The 20,047-nt window shown below is 35.7% G+C and overlaps 2 protein-coding genes across 2 annotated transcripts in view; one reads left to right on the top strand and one right to left on the bottom strand.

Moving 5' to 3' along the window:
* Nucleotides 1-4,198: 4,198 nt before the first annotated feature.
* On the top strand, nt 4,199-13,835 carry LOC107746612 (cytoplasmic dynein 1 intermediate chain 2-like). Its single transcript, XM_016560907.1, has 11 exons — nt 4,199-4,323; nt 6,270-6,378; nt 6,882-6,996; nt 8,492-8,633; nt 10,146-10,296; nt 10,734-10,868; nt 11,608-11,684; nt 11,785-11,929; nt 12,802-12,942; nt 13,016-13,141; nt 13,220-13,835. Exons 2-11 carry the CDS (start codon nt 6,271-6,273, stop codon nt 13,331-13,333), a joined length of 1,254 nt encoding a protein of 417 aa, XP_016416393.1. The 5' UTR covers nt 4,199-4,323; nt 6,270; the 3' UTR covers nt 13,334-13,835.
* A 1,709-nt stretch (nt 13,836-15,544) lies between these two features.
* The window catches only part of LOC107746597 (calcium-binding mitochondrial carrier protein Aralar1-like), an 8,578-nt gene continuing 4,075 nt past the window's right edge, over nt 15,545-20,047 (bottom strand). Inside the window, exons 6-17 of the mRNA XM_016560875.1 lie at nt 19,281-19,427; nt 19,058-19,196; nt 18,876-18,969; nt 18,681-18,765; nt 18,281-18,365; nt 17,259-17,417; nt 17,103-17,155; nt 16,922-17,002; nt 16,654-16,794; nt 16,385-16,523; nt 15,744-15,902; nt 15,545-15,656 (exon numbers count right to left, since the gene is read on the bottom strand). Of these exons, the coding sequence (XP_016416361.1) occupies nt 15,562-15,656; nt 15,744-15,902; nt 16,385-16,523; nt 16,654-16,794; nt 16,922-17,002; nt 17,103-17,155; nt 17,259-17,417; nt 18,281-18,365; nt 18,681-18,765; nt 18,876-18,969; nt 19,058-19,196; nt 19,281-19,427 (1,377 nt within the window). The 3' untranslated portion in view covers nt 15,545-15,561. The remainder of the gene's footprint in view (nt 15,657-15,743; nt 15,903-16,384; nt 16,524-16,653; nt 16,795-16,921; nt 17,003-17,102; nt 17,156-17,258; nt 17,418-18,280; nt 18,366-18,680; nt 18,766-18,875; nt 18,970-19,057; nt 19,197-19,280; nt 19,428-20,047) is intronic.

Genomic DNA, 20,047 nt, shown 5'->3' with positions numbered 1-20,047 from the left:
GAGATCAGTCAGCACTCTCAGTGTGTGTGTGTGTGTGTGTGTGTGTGGCCGATGCCTGACGCCAGTTGCAAGGGTTACACACATGTACCCGCTCACACACATCAGTGCAAAACTTCAGATCACACCTCAGATGCTTCAATCCTTCTAGCAAATTCTATTATGGATAAAATTACTCTTTGCCTCTATAAAGTATAGGTATAAACGATCAGTCAGCTGAACATTATTGCAAAATAAACAGGTTTGACATTAAGTGGTCATGATGAGCAGCTTTTAACTTTTATATAAGACCATAATAGCCTAAAGTATATTTAAAAATATATATTTTGTCAAAAAAATTATTTTGCAATAATTATCAACTGCCTGCATTACTGAATTGGTATTAAATGTCTACTTATTAAATCAATAGCTATGATCATATTGATGTATATGATGAGTTGAAATTAAATTATTTTCTGAGACCACAGAGAGATACTTAGAGACAGTCAGGGACTGCCCAGTCATACTCAGAAATATTTGATGATATTAATGTTCTATAGACCTATAGCTATAATATAAGTTAAATAATATAAGATAACAATTAGGCATACACAAATTACAAATAATTACACATAAATTAATATAACAATGATTGATTTCACAGGCAATCAACTCAATTATAATATAATATAATATCGTAATCATTAATAAAAAAATATGTAGCTATATAGTAATAATACTATGTAAATAATAATAATAATAATAATGTGTATTTACAAACATCTTCACAAAAATAAGTGCATTATTAAGTACATTAATGTCATATATATTCATTAGAACTAAAATAATAATAATTGATATATCAATAATTAATGTCCTAGGCAGCTGACTAAAATAATATAATGTAATATAATTAATAAATATGATATAATAATAGTGTATTTACAATAATATATTACAAGTGTATTTACAGGCTTCTTCACAAATGATGTACACATTTTTATTCAAGTTTATGCATATTCATTAGAACATTAGAACTATATAGTAACAGCACTGAAATGTAAAGTGAGATTGTTTATTGGATGAAACTTCGCTCCAGACACATATTTCACAACATCACACTACAGTTATCTTCCTCTGAACTCACCACAGAGGAATTCAACTCATTATTTCACTGGAATAAGAACACTCGTATATTCTGCTGAAATGAAGACAGTTTTAAAATGGAAATATATGTTCTGCCTTTTCATGTCAACAGATGACAGCTGTATCGGTTCACAGGGTTGATGAGTTTATGAATAGATGCTGCTGAATCACACCAGCCTCTGAGGAACTGCTTTTTGCCATCTGACCGGAAATGTGTCTGGTTCCTCCTTCACAATCCGAAGGTGTTCGTGGAATATTCTCAGTCGCTCAGTCTACAATTTCCAGAGACATAATTTCTCCTCTACAGTCATAAAGTTATAAAAGGAAAATACATAAACTCTAGAGCTATAGGCATATTTGCAATAGTAGAAAGAATTTCACTGACACTTCTATCCTGTGTCTTGCTCAAGGATAAATGCTGATAGGTCATCATGACTTGCTCTTTGTAGGACTAGAACTTTGCATTTGTGGGTTCTGAGCTTTAGTCACTTATGACACACCAAACCCAAGTCCAGTGGACAAAAGTCTCCTCCTCGGATGCCCATAAACCTCACCCACTACATAGACTGATGTAAATTGCTTTTTTTTTTTTTTTTGTGGTGCCATCTTTAAATCTTTTGTTTAAAGCTCTTATCAAACTTTGTGAGCCCTGATTCTGTAAGATCATAATAATATGTTTGTCCTCTGATTAGAACTGTCACATGATCATGTGCAGGTAACGTGAACATTCACATCAGTTCAGAGGAGATAAGTGATTTTCTCTTTATGATTCTCGAGGAAAGAAAGAAGCATCCAGTTGATCCCTGACATGTCTTATCTTACAGTCCAGAGAAAGCAAACAGAGGATTAGCCTTTTCATTAGTTCATTTTTCACAGCCTTAGTTTACATGTCAGGACTAGATGGTCTATAAAGTGAAAGAACAACATTTTAACAAATTTGCTTAAAGGAAGCGTTTACCCAAAATGAAAATTTGCTGGAATGCACCCTCAGGCCATCCAAGATGTAGATCAGTTTCTTCATCAGAGCACACTCTTAAAAATAAAGGTGCTTCACGATGCCATAAAAGAACCTTTTTGTCTAAATGGTTCCATAAAGAACCTTTAACATCTGAAGAACCTTTCTGTTCTTTGTTGCGAAAGAAGGTTCTTCAGATTATAAAAAGGTAAGAAAGAGATGGTTCTTTAACTGAGTGGTTCTTTGTGGAACCAAAAATGGTTCTTCTATGGCATCGCAGTGAAGGACCTTTTAAGCACCTTTATATTTAGCATTACATCAATTGCTCACCAATTGCTCCTTTGCAGCGAATGCCTTTTAGCTGAATTTCTTGTCTGAATATTGATGAACTTCAAACTGTTATTGATCTGAACTGAACCAACACTGAACTGACTTGAGCCGAATAATGACACTACTGAGCTGCTTTACAGCAGAATCTGAATTGTCTCCATAGTTGAGTTTCCATATTGATTCTGTTCCTGTTTATGACTGTGAAGCTGCTTTGCTTTTTTCTGTATAAAGCACTAAATAAACATGGCTTCACTTGACTTGTATGGGTGCCATCAGAATGAGAGTTCAAACAGTTGATAAAAACTTCTCGTTGCTTTTGGCTAAAATATAAGTCTATAATATTGCTTTCTCCAGTGAAAAAGTAATCTGAATCAGGAGAGAAATATGCACAGATCAAGCACCAAGTGAAACCAGTCCAAAAGAGCAAATATGTGGGTGGATTCTGATGTGAGAGCCAACAGGAGATGGAGTTTTTCACTGGAGGAAGCGTTATTGTGGATCATGGAATCATATTTTGGCCATAAGTGAAGGTATAAAGATAAAACATCTTAATGATGGATTTGTTTCTTACACCACGCAGCTTTTCACTTCACAAGATATTAACTGATGGATTGGAGTGGTGTGGATTATTGTGATGTTTTTATCAGCTGTTTTGACTCTCATTCTGACGGCACCCATTCACTGCAGAGGATCCACTGGTGAGCAAGTGATGTAATGCTACATTTCTCCAAATCTGTTCCCATGAAGAAACAAACTCATCAACATCTTGGATGGCCTGAGGGTGAGAAAATGTTCACCTAATTTTTGGATACACTATTTCTGTAATAAAATAATGTTTAATGAATTTTTTGCATGTGCAGTTTTTTTTGGGGGTTTCAAGATATATCTCTGCTTTTTCTGCCTTTCAATATCAGACCATAGTTAAACTAATGTGGTTGTGGTTGCAGGTGACTTTTATGCCTGTTGCAGATATATTTCCTCAGATGCTGAGGGAGTGTGATTGATGTGGGGTGATAAAATATAGGGAAACATCTGCAGATATATAGAAACATGCATGTTCATGCACCTGCTAACCCATAACCTGATTTTTAGTCACAGACATGTTGCCATGGAAACTACAACGGCCTTTTACAGCCATTGTCATATGGCAAAAGACAAAGGAGATGTGGGTTACAGGGCTTTGCTCATCTCTTCCACACACACACACACACACACACACACACACAGAGAGAAATGACTTCACCGTGAAACAAGTCCCTGAATCACACACACAAGCACCAGCATAGAATACAAAAAGATTAGAAAAGCTAGTGTTAGTTTAAAAAAAAAACAAGCAGTTAATAAATTAACATTATTACATATATTAAATATTATTAATATTATTAAAACTTCTTAATGTTTTTATCCTTTATTTTTTTAGTAATTATTAACTTATTATTTTATATTCTTTTTCATTTCCATTTCTCCCTACTATCCCTGGCCCTTACTCTTAGAACGATTGAGTTGATGAAGCAAAAATAGTATTCAAAATGTTTAATAATTTTGTACATTTTTGTAGGGTTTCCGTTCATTTTGTATCTAAATGTTATTATTTAGATTATTTAGTATCTAAATGTAACTTTTTATTAAGTATCTGCATCAGGAAATTGTGTCGGTTTTGTGTTGTGTTCGAAAGGCAGTGAAGTTCATCACTAATCAATTAAGTGAAAGCGCGCTATCTAGCGGTCACTTTATGAAACGCCTCATCCGCTGTGTTTGAGAAAAGCACTTCACGGCACCCGTAGCCGCATCCCAGATTCGGCGCTGCCGCTGCTGCTGCTGGCACAACAAGAGAAAGAGGATAATAAGTTATTAGTCAGCTGGCAGAAGAATAATCCTCCCCATAACGACTCCGAGCAGCCAACATTTTATTTCAAGTAAGAATACTGTTTTTCTTTAGTAATCAATAGGGTTTCCGGTGTTCGAGTGCATTATTGTGTTGTTTTTAATGGCGATGTTTCTGTATTGACTCACGAGAGGCCGTCTGACGTGTGCGCTTTAACTGTCATTTCTGTTATAACGTAGACAGTAATACTGAAATTAATTTAAAATAAAGCACAAAATGAATTTCTCATGCGCTGTATTTTTTAAAAACATCCATTTAAATTGTTTGGAGACAAATTAAACAAATTAACAGCTGATGCAACTAGATAGATGACGTATTTAATGCGCTACAGACCAACAGTCCCGAGCGCGCAGTTTAAACAATCTAATTAAATGTCATTAATGACCCCATGACTAATTATGGTTACAAACTGATGGTTTTATGTCAGTTTGCGAGCTTTCACCGGCTATGCAGCCATATTGACTGACCATCCGGGACTCTTACAGGAGTGTCCCGTGTGTGTGTGTGTGCGTGCGTGCGTGCGTGCGTGCGTGTGTGTGTGTGCGTTCGTGTGTGCGTTCGTGTGTGTGTGTGTGTGTGTGTGTGTGTGTGTGCGTGTGTGTGTCATTGAACAAACTCTTCTCAGGCTACATGGTCATGGAGCTGTCTTTAAGTAAACATCATAAAAAAAATATTTTATATTATGTACTACGTTTATTATCATGAAGATTTCTTTTAAATAACTTTTGATTTCTTAATTTTTTTTCAAGTGTACTAAAAACAAGGATGTGTGCCATTCAGAATTGAACTTAAAAACCTCATGCAATTCCAGTTCAGTTCCTGTTTTTGATTTGAAGTAGCACAGATGTGCACAGAACACAATTATAATTAAAATTTGAATTTATGATACTAGAATTAAAATGCAATTGGGTTTATAGAAATGAATATAGCTATTGTAAGTAATAATGTTTCATGTTTCAGAATGAATTACCTATAAACATGTTATTTTACACATACGAGTATTTCTGGAAACATTAGACAAAATCAATAACATTTTAAATAGATTCTAATGTATTCTACATGTGAGAGAATAAATTAAAATTGATCAAAATTATGTTAGGAAAGCTGAAAATTCATGGACATCTGAGAAATTGACATCTGATTAATTAATGAATTTTTTTTATTGAATTTGTTTTTAAACCTTTATTAAACCTCTTCAAATAAGGAACAGGCATTATCATTGTTCAACACAGACTCAATAAATCCAAGCAGCATACATTGAAAGAGACAAATAAATGATATTGATTGTATGAATCAAAATCAAAATCCTGTGGTTTGTGTCATGAAGCAGAAGGAGCCAGTTCTTAAATTCGGACTTTTTCCCAACCCTGAAACACTAAAGCAGAGTTTAAGCTGCTGAAGCAGTGTTGTGGTGTTTGTAATGATTGAGCTCATGGGTGTGGTGTGGACCAGAATGACCTCAGCGCCATCAGATGTGTGTGATATTCTCTGAATGACCACTAGAGACTGCTCATGTAATATGAAACAACAGATGAAACATTCGGATAATCAGGGTTATTATATGTCACCAAAATTAGAACCATTAAAAAAAGAACTAATAAAAATGACAAAAAACACACAAAATTACTAAAATGAAATTGATAACAAAATATAAAAATAAAAGCTAATTCAAAAAATCAACAAATCTATAGATACTAAAATATCACTGGTTATAATTATTTCTAATTTTAATAATTATAGTTGTAACATTGAATCATAACTCTAAATCAAAAACACAGCAGCAAGTAAATACATTTCTTATAATGTGTTGTTTTAAAGTGTTACCTGTTCATTTTTGTAATTGCATTGTGTCTCAATTAATACCACTAAATATGCTGTGCAGTCTTTAGGATTTACCGACAAACAATAAAGGCATCCAAAAGATTTTTTTTTGCAAATATATCCACAAGACTTGATTTGATTTAAATCTGTCTGCAGAATGTCTGACAAAAGTGAGCTGAAAGCAGAGTTAGAGAGAAAGAAACAACGACTGGCTCAGATCAGAGAGGAGAAGAAGAGGAAAGAGGAAGATCGCAAGAAGAAAGAGGTGAGCTGGGGTCTAAACTGCAGTGGTTTGATGTCTTTGTGTTGGTTATACTGAAAATCTGTGAGGAAGAGGTTTCATATTTAATTCTTTGAAATAATTGTGATCATCGAGATAAGTCAAGAGGATAGTGGTCTGGACTTCATAGAGCTCAAGTGTTGCTCTATTAAGTGGAATATTGATGCAGGAACTGTGAGTGCACAATGCTTCACACATTATGGATGTATTGATTTATGATTGTAGAATAATGCCTTTTTAATGAAGTGCTTTCATTAGAGCAGTTGGAACATATTTTGTTGCCTTTCACATTTAAACAATCATTTGCAAATTAACACAATCTGCCTACAAACCTTATGGTCCTCGGCCTCACACTGAAGGCAGCTGTTCCATCCATGCACATTTTCCCCAGAACATATGTCAGTCATGTTCTCACATACGCAGATGCGTGCCTGCAAAACAACCTCTCTCTCTCTCTCTCTCTCTCTCTCTCTCTCCTGCTGCTGTAGCTGGATGGACGGACGGAGGGAGCGTCTCCTCCGCAGGATGACTCTGATCTGGAGAGGAAGAGGAGGGAGGCAGAGGCTCTGCTGCAGAGCATGGGGATAGTGGACGCCTCCATGGGTACGAAACAACAAAGCAGCATGGGAGATTAGGCTTTTGTCACTAATAAGTGTTAGCAACAAGCATGCTTTTTTTCTTACTGACAAAAAGGGGTCATATCGGAAGAATTCTCTTTTTCTTTAGAAAAAGCTTTAAAGGAACACTCCACTATTTTTGAAAATAGGCTCATTTTCCAACTCCCCTAGAGTTAAATAGTTGAGTTTTACCGTTTTCGAATCCATTCAGCCGATCTCCGGGTCTGGCTGGTAGCACTTTTAGCTTAGCTTAGCATAGATCATTGAATCTGATTAGACCGTTAGCATCTCGCTCAAAAATGACCAAAGAGTTTCTATATTTTTCCTATTTAAAACTTGACTCTTCTGTAGTTACGTTGTGTACTAAGACCAACGGAAAATGAAAAGTTGAGATTTTCTAGGCCGATATGGCTAAGTACTATACTCTCATTCCGGTGTAATAATCAAGGAACTTTGCTGCCATACCATGGGTGCAGCAGGCGCAATGATATTACGCAGCGCCTGAAAATAGGCTTATTGGAAGTTACCTAGCTGGGACTATTTTCAGGCGCTGCGTAATATCATTGCGCCTGCTGCACCCATTGTACGGCAGCAAAGTTCCATGACCTGTTCCTTAACTTCTTCAACATTTTTCTGTTCATCAGACAGATTAACATATTAACACACATGTTACATGTTTACACGTTTAAAGGACAGTTCACCCCAAAAATTACAATTCTGACATCATTTACTCACCATCCACTTGTTTCATACCTGTATGAGTTTCTTTTTTCTGCTGAACTCTGCTGAACTTTAACTGTTTATTGGTTAATAAACAGTTGACGGTAGCCACTGACTTTCATTGTATTTTTTCCCATAATATGGAAGTCAATGGCTACCGTCAAGTGTTTGGTTACCAACATTCAGTAAATGATGACGCTATTTTTATTTTTGGGTGAACTATCCCTTTAATCATGCCTGAAAAACAACAACAACAACAAAAAACCTAAATCAGTCGTAATGAGATCAATAAGGAGAAAACTGGATACCTGTTATAATTTCTTAAACACATATATGATATGATCTGTTTTAAGCTGGTTCAGCTGGTTGGTTAGCTGCTCACCTAACCTGACCAGCTGACAGAAACCCAAAACCTTCAAATAAAGCTAATTTGTTTAGTACTGTTATCCATTTCTTCATTATTTCTTCTTTCTTCATGAAATAATTTGGTTTGGTTTGGAATGAGCACTGATGTCTTTTTAACGCATGTGGATCCTGCATGAATATTAACCACTGTCCTTTTTGTCTTCTCTTTTTTTTTTGGCTCAATCCTTTGGTTTTGCTGCTTCATCATGATTATTACACCACCCTGTTCTCGCTTGATGCTGCTTACCTACTTTTTATATTTATCTGTTTTATTTTCATGTTTTTTTGCTCTTTTTTTTTTTTTTCAAACACCCCCTTGGCTTTGCTTGCGCACGTGGATGTGTGTGTGTATGTAGTGCAACCTCTGCATGTGGTAACAGAGGATACGTGTCTGTTTCACTATTTAGTCCCCCCTCCCATGTCCCCCTCTGCCAAATCAGTGGGCACACCCAGCGAAACGGGCAGCCAGGACTCAGGAGACGGTGGCACGGGGCCGAGGTGAGACGCACATGTGTGCACTGACATCAGAGATCTCATATCACAGTACGAGTACTTTTATATCAGCCTAACTGTATATACAGTACCATTCAAAAAATTTAGGGTCAGTAAGATTTAAAAAAAAAAAGACTACTTTTCTTCAACAAAGATGCATTAAACTGATCAAAAGTGTTTTTTAAAGACATTCCATTCAAATAAACACTGTTCTTTTGAACTTCCTATTTATCAAAGAATCCTGAAAATGCATCATACCACAGAAATATGACACTGCACACCTGTTTTCAACTAATAATAATCAGAAATGTTTCTTGAGCTGCAAATCAGCATATGTGACCCTAGACCACAAAACCAGTCATAAGTAGGCTTTCAGATGATGTATAAATCTCAATTTTGAAAAATTGACACTTAAGACTTTTCAGAGGTTTTGTGGTCCAGGGTCACATATTAGAATGATTTCTGAAAGATCATGTGACACTGATGAGTAATGATGCTGAAAATTCAGCTTTGCATCACAGAAATAAATTACATTTGACAATATATTCACATACAAAACAGTTCTTTTAAATTATAGTAATTTTTCACAATATTACAATTCCTACTGTATTCTTGATCAAACAAATGCAAGTTTGGTGATTAGAAGAGACTTCTTTCAAAAACATTCAAGCAAAAGTTCATTTTGCTTGAAATTTAATTAAAATATGGTTTATACTTTAAAATACCATGTGATAATGCCTGTTTTTGGATAATTAAGTGAATTAAATCATTTACAAATGAAAGATTCTGCATCCTGTTTTTTCTTCATTATTCATGACATAAATGATAAAAACAGCTTCACGATGTAAAACATAGATCATTATTTTAACATGTTGCCTGGCAAGCAAGCATAAGCAACTAAACTTTGCTTCACGCTCTGTATTTCCCATTCCTTCATGTTTCGCTGTAAAAATGATTTAATCAATTGTGCTTTAACATCTTTTTTCTCCATTCTTATAATTTGTCCCATTTTCTGTCATTTTTATTAAATGTTTTGAGTTTTTTATCTGTAATTTCTTGTCACTACAGGTTGGCACTGTTCTCACCATGTTGATTTTACTAAAAAATTAGAGACAACAATTAAACGGACGTTTTCAGTTTTAGTGAGTTTAATTTGAAAAAAACATCAAAATATCAATGACACATACAGTACATTTAGAAAGTATTCACATACATTTTCCACAGTTTGAATGACTAAAAAAATATTTTAAGGCCTATCATAATGTTATGATTTAAGGTCTTCTTAATGCTTTCTAATGTGCTGTATCACCTGCACACATTTCATCCATCACACATTATAAAAATGTTAAGCGCACTATTAAATTGCAAATGTGAGTTTCTCTGTTTCGTATTGTGTAGTATGTGAAGCTCATCTGAAGCATGTGTGTGCATGCACATGTATATTAGTGTATAACAGCGACTCTTATAACTGCTCTGCATGCGTGTCTGCCTCTTTGTGTGTGTGTGTGTCTCTAACAGGACTCTTCATTGGGACTCTGACCCCTCTACTCTACTGCTCCATTCAGACTCTCAGCTCGGGTACTGCTTTAACCATCACTCCTGCTGCGCTTCTCCTGCATTCTCTCCTTCATTTATCCTTCTGTCTCACATTTGTCCCCTCAATCTTGCTGTCTTTTTTTTTCTTGGATAGTCGTGATGAACCAAACCAAAGTGCATCGTGTGAATACGATGTGAATTATATTTCCCTTCGACACCCCTAGCATAGCTAGCTAAATGCTCTCTAACCATATTAAAGATAAGTTTTTCAAACATGTTTCCATCGCACTCCCCCCACTTGTCATTAAACAGAGAGTCCAGGTAGAGTGACCCATGATTTGTCAGTGTACTGTACAATCTTATTTCCTGTGGGAAAGAATTGAGACATCCTACTGTTGCTATATTTACCTTTTCTGACCAACATGAAATGTTCCTTATGTAACCTATAGACCTGGTTTCACAGACAGGGCTTAGACTAAGCCAGGATTAGGTCATAGTTCAATTAGGATATTTAAGTAATTTTTAGAAAGAAAAAAAAAACATTACTGATGTTGTCCTGTTTTCTGTCATTCCCATCAGTACCCAGAGCTGCTGGTGGCGTCCTACAGCAGTAATGAAGACGCTCCACATGAGCCCGACGGTGTGGCTCTCGTCTGGAACATGAAATATAAGAAAACCACACCGGAATATGTCTTCCATTGCCAGGTGATGATCTTTATGCATATCTCTTTGAAGGATATGCATTAAATAATGTAAATTATATTTTTGTCTTGGTATTATTCTGATCTCGTCCTAAAGATCACAACTTATTTACGTCATATTTATGTTACGAAAATTACTTTTTATTTTCTTAATAGAAATAAGTTGAAACGTAATAATAATAAATACATTAAAATAATAAAATAATAATAAATAAATAAAGATCACAAGTGGTTTGAAGAATGGATAGATGACTAATTAAAATAAATGCATAAACAAACAAACTTATTAATTAAAGGTATTAACATAAATAAATAAATAAAGATCACAAGTGGTTTGGAAAATGGATGGATGACTCATTAAAATTAATTAAAATAAATGCATGAATAAACAAAAAAATAAACTTATTAATTAAAGGTAGTAAAATAAAAAAATAAATAAAGATCACAAGTGGTTTGGAAAATGGATGGATGACTCATTAAAGTTAGTTAAAATAAATGCATGAATAAACAAGTATATTAAAGCAACTAACAAACATATTAAAGTTATTAAAATCAATCAATCAATTAAATAAGATAAGTGGTTTAAGAATGGATGGATGACTAATTAAAATTAATTCAAATAAATGCATGAAGTTCATACCAAACTAAATGTTTTAATAGTTTTAATGTTAGTCATTTAGTCAGTTTATTTTATAAAATACAATAATTCTCATATATTTTTATTTGATGTAATAATACATCCATTTCCTCTGGGTGACGTCAATAACTTTGTGGTGGGCAGTGAGGACGGGTCCGTCTACACCGCCTGCAGACACGGCAGGTGAGTGTGTGAGTGTCGAGCTGTTTGTGTCCGTTTCACATCTGCACAAGTGATTTATATTGGTGCATTGTGTGTGTGTGTGTGTGTGTGTTTGTTGTAGTAAAGCGGGCATCAGTGAGATGTTTGAGGGTCATCATGGACCAATCACAGGCCTCGACTGCCACACAGCGGCAGGACCGGTCGACTTCTCTCACCTGTTTGTCACTTCCTCTTTTGACTGGACCGTCAAACTCTGGAGTACCAAGGTGCCAAACACACTACAAATATTATTTAAATACTATTATAGTATTAATATTAATACTATTAATATTTTTATTTTTATATTTTCAATTTAGTTGTTTGTTTATTTTGTTTTTATTTCAGTTTTAGTAATTTTAGTACTTAAACCTGTTTTATTTCAGATTCTAATTTTCTTTTTTTTATGTTTTTTTTTTTTTAAAGTTTTAAATCTAATGTTTGTATTTTATGTCATCTCTGCTTTATTTCACAAAAAATGAACAAAAGATATTTTCAATGGTTTAGTTTTAGTTAACAATAACAACACTGGTCTGTTTGAGTCTCAGATTTAGTTAAAAACAGATTTTATTTCGCTATATTTTACTTTATGAAGTTATTGAATATTTATATTTTTACTGAAATAAAATTTTTAATAAGTTTAATCATTTGAATAAGTTTAAGAAGTTTTAGTAAGTTTAGTACTTGAACTTGTTTTATTTGTTTCTAATTTTAAATTAATTTATTTTAAGATTTTCATCAAATATTTATATTTTATTTAAAAAATTGTTTTTCTTTATTTCAATTACTGAAAATATTTTCTTAGTTTTATTCAACTATTTCTTCGTTTTTTTCTTAGTTTTATTCAATTTTTTCTTAGTTTTATTTATAACAACACTGGTCTGTTTGTATCTCTCCTGACAGAACAATAAGCTTTATTTTTATTTCAATATTTTTATTTTATTGCAATTTTGGAACCTTAAACTTTAAAACCTTAACTTTAACTTAAGTTTTTTTTTTTTTAGTTTATGTAATATCTGCTTCATTTCAATGAATGAAAGCAATATTTATTAGGTTTAGTCAACAATTAACAACGCTGGTCTGTCTGTGTCTCTCCTGACAGAACAATAAGCCCTTGTACTCTTTCGAGGATAATTCAGACTACGTGTATGACGTCATGTGGTCTCCCACACACCCCGCTCTGTTTGCCTGCGTGGACGGGGTCGGACATTTGGACCTGTGGAACCTCAACAACGAAACTGAGGTACTAAAATCTCCTAGAAGTATAATCTGAACAAATCCACAAATCTTGAATGACTGATAATCTGCTGCTTCAGGTTCCCACAGCGAGCGTGACGGTGGAGGGAAGCCCTGCGCTGAACCGCGTGCGCTGGGCTCATTCGGGACGAGAGGTGGCCGTCGGTGACTCTGAGGGCCAGGTGCACATTTATGACATCGGAGAGGTGAGGATGCAATTAAATAGTTAAATGAACTTCTGCAGCTGTGGTCTGTCATTAAAACACGTCTTGTTTTCTCTACAGCAAATCTCAGTGCCGCGGCAGGACGAATGGACGCGCTTTGTGCTCACGCTCACAGAGATCAACGAGAACCGCGAGGACGTGGAGGAACTGGCCGCTCAGCGATTGGCTGCATGATCACCATAGCAACCCCTGCTGACCAATGACGTTTCGCCTGCATTTGCATATCTCCACCCTCTCTTTTTTAATTCTAGAGACAAATGGATTATTTCAGAAAGCAAGACTTTGCTATTAATAATTGAAGCACTTAGTGTTGCGAAACATTTTGGAGTAGTAATCGTAGTGGGATTGGATGGTGAAAGTAGAATATATCAGGCGGGAATTCTAATGTTTTTATCTATTTGTAGGATTAGAGGCTGATTTGGAGGAAAGGGAGGATTGTTTGCCGTACAGCAACACTTACACTTCCAATATGCAAACTATTGTACAGCAACTTCAGACACTGACATAACCTACTACAGTAACAAGAGAAATGTTCTTTTGAAGAGGTGGAATAATTTTAACATTCCCTCCCGGATAAACGGTCGCATTATTGGATTATTTATAACTTTTTAACAAATGCATTTTGTTTTTAGCTCATAAAGACTGAACACTTGTAATAACCAAATCAGCACACTTTTCTGCGGTTAGTGTTGATGATCGCATTATTTTTCATATGCATACATATGAGATAGCTCATTTCTGCGTCTTCTTGGTCTGTGTTTTTGATCGCACTTTGTAGCCTCATTCAAGATATGTATAATAGCGCCCCCTAGCGTACAACAGTGGAAACCCGGAAAATTCTGTGTTTGGTGGGAAAAGAGTTAAAATATTGTGGCTTTAAATGGTTCAGAACAACTAAAATGAAAATGTACTTGATAAAAAAAAAAACTTAATCAGTCCATAAAGTCAAACCTGCCTTAATCTAGACAAACATTCTGAACCAAAGCTTGTCGGTTTCTTTTAAATATTGTTTTTCTGAAATGAAGGAAGTTTCTGAACATCTGAATGGATTCATCAGGGTCCCACAGTCATGAAAACACAGATCAGATCAGGGAATTTTAAAATCTATATATACCCATACACAGTTAAATGGTTAATTTATTCATAATGAATATAAAACAACATTCATAACTACACATGACAATGACAATATTAAGAATTCCTAAAAGTATTTTTAAATATTTTAGGCATTTTAGATGCACATTTATTCATATTTGGTTAAAATTCCCTAATTTGGATGGTAATATGATTGGACTTTCAAAAGCACAATGAGCAAAGTCAAAAAAAAAAAAATCAACAAGCCTAACCCTATGCAATATATTTCTTCAGCTAGAAGCTGTGCTTTGAGCATGCATTTTAAATTTTTTTTGGTCAGATGTGTGGGATCCCTGATTTACATGACCAGAACAAGCGTGTTGATCTTGCGTGTGTTTGATCCTCCAACGGCTTCACTAGTTCACTTTATAACTGACCTCTTTTGTAACTTGCAGTAATAAACTCAATAAAACCTTCACAAACTAGAAATAAAATGTAACCGCATTGATTTATTTCCATAAAATACAAGAATGAAATGCATTTAAATTATTTTCTACATTTCGAGTCAACCATGATTTCTCTGATCAAGTTTTGAAACCTCTGTACATCAGTCAGTGTGACGGAGAGAGAGAGAAACACGTCTCTGTGCATGAGATGTACATGTATATACAGTACATGTGCAAGCTACACAAAGCCTATTGAGCAAATGAAGAGCGCTACAGCATGCTTCAGTCACATCAACATCATAATCATGAGAAGAAAACTCAAAAGTAGCGAATGTGCATCTTGGGGAGCAGAGGAACACAAAACTGACAGTACATGTCATGGTTTCTGTTTCAGGAGTGTTTCATGAAAAGCTCTTTAGCTTTCGTTTCGGTGGCTGATGAACTTCTCTAGAGCCCTTGTTAGATTTTTCACTGCGCGTGTCGCTTTAGGTCTCGATCAGTGTGGCAAACGTCTACCCTGTGCTTCAGAAAACACACTATGAGCTTTAACCAGTGTTCTTCGTCAAAACTGAGGCACTGATATGGGTTAAAGCAACAAGACTACAACGAACGAGTATAATTTCCCATGTCCCCCACCTAAAAACTCAAACGAAATGAAAGAAAAAAAAATGTAGGCAAATGTACTGCGGGCGGGAGGGAGGCATGCAGCCATTGGAGGACAAGGCCGTGGTGGGCGGGGCGTGACTTTCTTTGCAACTTTACAGATCTTCTTTATGCACCAAGAGCTTGTAACACTCCAAAGAGAAAGGAAAAATTGAAATCGCATCATATGACCCCTTTAACATTTCATGCAGTAAAAAGTGTGCTCAACATGATCAATACTTACTGTCCTCCAAAGTCAACATAGAACCATCGCTGCAGGAGCTCGTAGGTCACCAGGGTCACACCGAACTGAGGAGACGAACGGAACACACGAGCTACAAAGAACACAGAGAGAGAGGACTGGGAGTGAGTATGGATGTGACTGAAATGATATCTGTGTGTGTGTGTGTGTGTGTGTGTACCTCCAGCTCCCTTCCACAGAGCTCGGAATCCTTCCTCCTTTAAGATCTTCCTGAAGCAGTCGATCACTCCAGAGTAAGTCGTCTGACCGGCACGAGCAGCCACCTGCAGTCGTGTTTTGATGACATCAGCAGGGGTGACAAGCGAAGCAGCCGGGACACCTGTAAAATAAAATCATCCAGACATCTATTAATACATGATAGAAAAGATAGTCTTATCATGCATAATTCATTCATATGTTACTTTGAGGGAAATTATGATTTTCAGATGGGTTTTAAGAGGACTAAATAATGAAATAGTCATCTTTTTCTCAGAAGATAAAGTTCAGACATTTTGATTAAAATTTACAATGGCAAAAATTAGATGCATACAGATAATAATAAGATCTGTAATTTGCTTTTAAATACATGTGGGGTGCATTTTCATTTCATGAAAGTAAAAAAACATTCTGGTACTCCAGTCATTTTATACCAAAAATCATGCATTTTGAATTTTGTTGCTTGTTAACAATCACACAGCACAGAGTTTTGAACGGGATAAACTCTAAAACAAGTGCAAAATATACACCCACTCGCACACAAGTCCTTAACTGAAACCGCACTGTGTCAGCATCACAAAGTACAAGCGTGAGGCACGCTCTGACCTGCGATGGCACCAGCAGTCAGCAGCTGCAGAGGCCCCAGCCTTCCATCCTCATCTGCCAGACCTGCCTTCGTATGGGCATAAACGGGGAAATAGATGGCAGAGAAGGGGATATCACGCAGGAAACAAGCCTTCGCACCCTGTGGAGGAAAACCAGTAACATTTGTGTGTTATTGTTTACCGTATTTGAAATGCAATTCAAGAATAAAGAGCAGATACAATGGCAATTGTTGTTCGATACACCGTTTTAAAAATCGGCGATTTCCCCACCTTGTAGAGGCCAAAAAAGCCAAGATCTCGGACTACGTTGAGTGCGCTCACTCTGGGGCCTGTAGTGATCTCACCGGCCACCTGCAGACGAATCTTAACAATTTCCAGAGGATTGGTGAAGATAACCTGTGACCCACCGGCCTGGAAAGACAGAAAATTTTGCCATTTAAGTACAACATAATCCAGTTCGAACTGTGTACAATTCAAAAGTTTAGGGTCAGAAACATTTTTATTTTTTTTAATATTCTGATTATTCTCTTATACTCACACATCCACCAGCGAGAATCTCAGCAGCCAGAGCTATCGTATCATCTTTTGTGGTAAATTTGTCTCTCACAAAGTCATTCACCTGGAAGACAGACACAGAGGGGGACTCGTGTAATTGGCTTTACTGTCATCTGCTCAGAAACAGCTTTCAACAGGATGTCCAGATGTTTAATGACACATACAGTGAGCTTGATGGCTTTTTCTGGAGCCACTCCGATGAGCTGGGGTACAAGACCTGTAGGGGGAAAACACACAGACACACAAAGAAAGTAGGAAAAAAGAAAGTGAGATCAAGGTTAAGAAACATGAAGACAAACATAGCATAAGACGAATCCAACCTCTATAAAAGCCGAAGACGCCCTCGTATCGCAGGACTTTCTTGGCGCAGTCAAAGCTGTTCTTGTACATGAGCTCTCCTACGAAGGAGCCGGTGGAGCGCTGGTTCTGCATTCGGGTCTTGACCAGGTCTATGGGGTACACAGCTGTGGCACCCGTGGCTATAAACACACACACAGGACAAATTACATTTCACTCAAGTGCAATTACACATACACATATCCATTGAAAACAGCATATCTTGTGCACTTAAAGAGGCTATGGAAAACAAGATTGTTCTTTTGAAATAAAAACATATGCACTACCACTCGAAAATTTGGTAGTGATATTTTGAAACACCATTACAACTTAAAATATCTGTTTTCTATTTTAAGATATTTTCAAATCTAAATGATTTCTGCGATTAAAGCTGAATTTTCAGCATCATTACTCCATTCATCAGTGTCACATGATTCTTCAGAAATCATTCTAATATGCTGATTTGCTGCTCAAGAAACATTTCTGATTATTATCAATGTTGAAAACAGTTGTGCAGCTTAATATTTTTGTGCAAACTGTCATACCTTTAAGTTCAAAAGAACAGTTTTGATTTGAAATGGAAATCTGTTGTGACATTATAAATGTCTTTACTGTCACTTTTGACTGACCTCTTTTAAAGAATGAAATTGGACTTAAGTGTTTTTCAGTCAGTTTCTCTTAGCATTGAAGTCACTCATAAAAGATGACAATTAATTTGAAATGCAATGTATATTTAAAAATGACAGTTTAACACTTCTAGGAAAACAGACCAAAAATACCAACAACTCATCTTGTACACTGGCATATGGAAATTTTTGCCAATAAAATGCTTTATAAAAAGACAATGTCCCTCCTTCCTAATACCATCTGCATGTAGCATGTCCCCTTGACACATCCTGCTATTAACTTCCTTTGCCATAATGAAATGCGTACCACAGAATGGAAAACTGTACGCATTTTGTGGGGTCTTTAATATAAGAAATGAGCAGAACTCATAAGCTCGAACCTCCAGCGATGGAGCCCAGAGTAAATCTGTATGCTGACTCTGCTGCCTGCAGCCACACAGGCCGAGAAACATCCGCATGTGAATGCTGCAATGACAGAAAGACAGCAAGTAAGCAAGCATGTGAGGCATCAAACTAAATGCACAATTCTTCTGGGCCGATCTGGATTTGAGATATATGACAGCAGCCTGAATATTAAGTTTAAACCCGATTTTTACATCTTCTGAAGAAAGGGAGAGTGGTATCAAACCCCTAGTAGTGAAAGCGTGTTTTGTGCCATAATTAGTGGTGTTAGCTAAGGCAAGCTCACTGATAACATCACAATGTTCTCACAGTAATATACACATTTATACAACCCCTAACAGCAGTCTCTTATCTGACCATTTATACAGATAAGCTCACCTGTCTCTGCACCTCAGCTAGATTATATGGCAGGACTCCTTCCTCCAGTGGTGCTATCCTCTCGATATCAGCCAGGTTTAATCGTCTACACATCATAACATAAACAAACACATGATCAGCTGATAATGCTGCTTATATTATGTGTGGATGAACTTGTTTTTTGTTGTTGTTGTTTTTTTTTAAAAAGGAGAGTACCCTGTTTGGGAGTGCAGTCCTGATAGCTGGAACAGGATGTCGATTTCCATAGGGGTAATCTGACCAAACTTATTTGCAACATGAACAAACTCCTCTACAGATGAAGAAAATGTTAGATAATACTTAAAAACTTTATTCTGATGTGCAGATGAACAGAAATGTATATGACAGACGGCACGCACCTTTAGTGACGAGCGTATCCTTGCGAGACCCAGCCAGAGTGCTGTAGATTTTACGGATCAGTTCCATGTTGTTCAGGAGAGAGTTGAAGGCATTGAAGTAGGAGAAGCTCACCATGTGAGAGGTGCCGCCACCGGCTGCCTAAGAGGACACATACACTTAAACCGTTCACAGTAACTTCACAACAAACATCTCACCAGATGGAAAAGAGCACTGCACACTTACAGACACAAGGTTTTCCTCCACAAAAGGTGTGAGCATGTGGTGTCTGATGGTGGACATGATGTCACTGAAGTCCAGGGCAGAAACAGCACCACTCTTGACCTTGTCTTTCTGCGCGAACGCCTGTCTCGCGTGCTCCAGCTGCAGCTCCTATGACAACAAGCACAGACAGCACAAATTAGATTTTTGTTAAAGGATGCACTTATATAGAAATTTTGCCAAAGTTGGCATGGGCCAGTTAAATCCTGCTGGTAAAAAAATGTAAGTACACCATTCTAGGGGCCTTATTATATTACAATATTATTAGATCAACATTATTAATATTATTATTACTATATTAAAAAAGAAACATTACTAAATAAAATTACTTTAACCGAAATATAAAATATTATTTTATTGTATTATTAAATCAATGATACATTATTGTAGTAAAATATCATTCATAGTTTATTATATTAAAATTATTAATGTTACATTAAAAGATAAATATGATTCAATTTAATTGAATGATTAAAATATGAAATATTTTATATTAAACTAAAATTAATGTATCATTTTATATATTAAATAATATTTAATAATGTTATTAAATTATAGTATACTAAATATTATACAAAAAAAATAATCGTTTATTATATTGAAAAATTTAACTAAATTAAATTTATTATTACTATGAAGAAAATAATAGTATTTTATATTACAATATAATTACACCATTATTATTATTATTATTATTATTATAACTATTATTATTTAAAACTTATATTAAA

This window comes from Sinocyclocheilus rhinocerous, unplaced genomic scaffold, assembly GCF_001515625.1.
Source record: "Sinocyclocheilus rhinocerous isolate Xijiao unplaced genomic scaffold, SAMN03320098_v1.1 scaffold588, whole genome shotgun sequence".
Classification (NCBI taxonomy): Eukaryota; Metazoa; Chordata; class Actinopteri; order Cypriniformes; family Cyprinidae; genus Sinocyclocheilus; species Sinocyclocheilus rhinocerous.
This window is presented reverse-complemented; position numbering and strand designations above follow the sequence as displayed.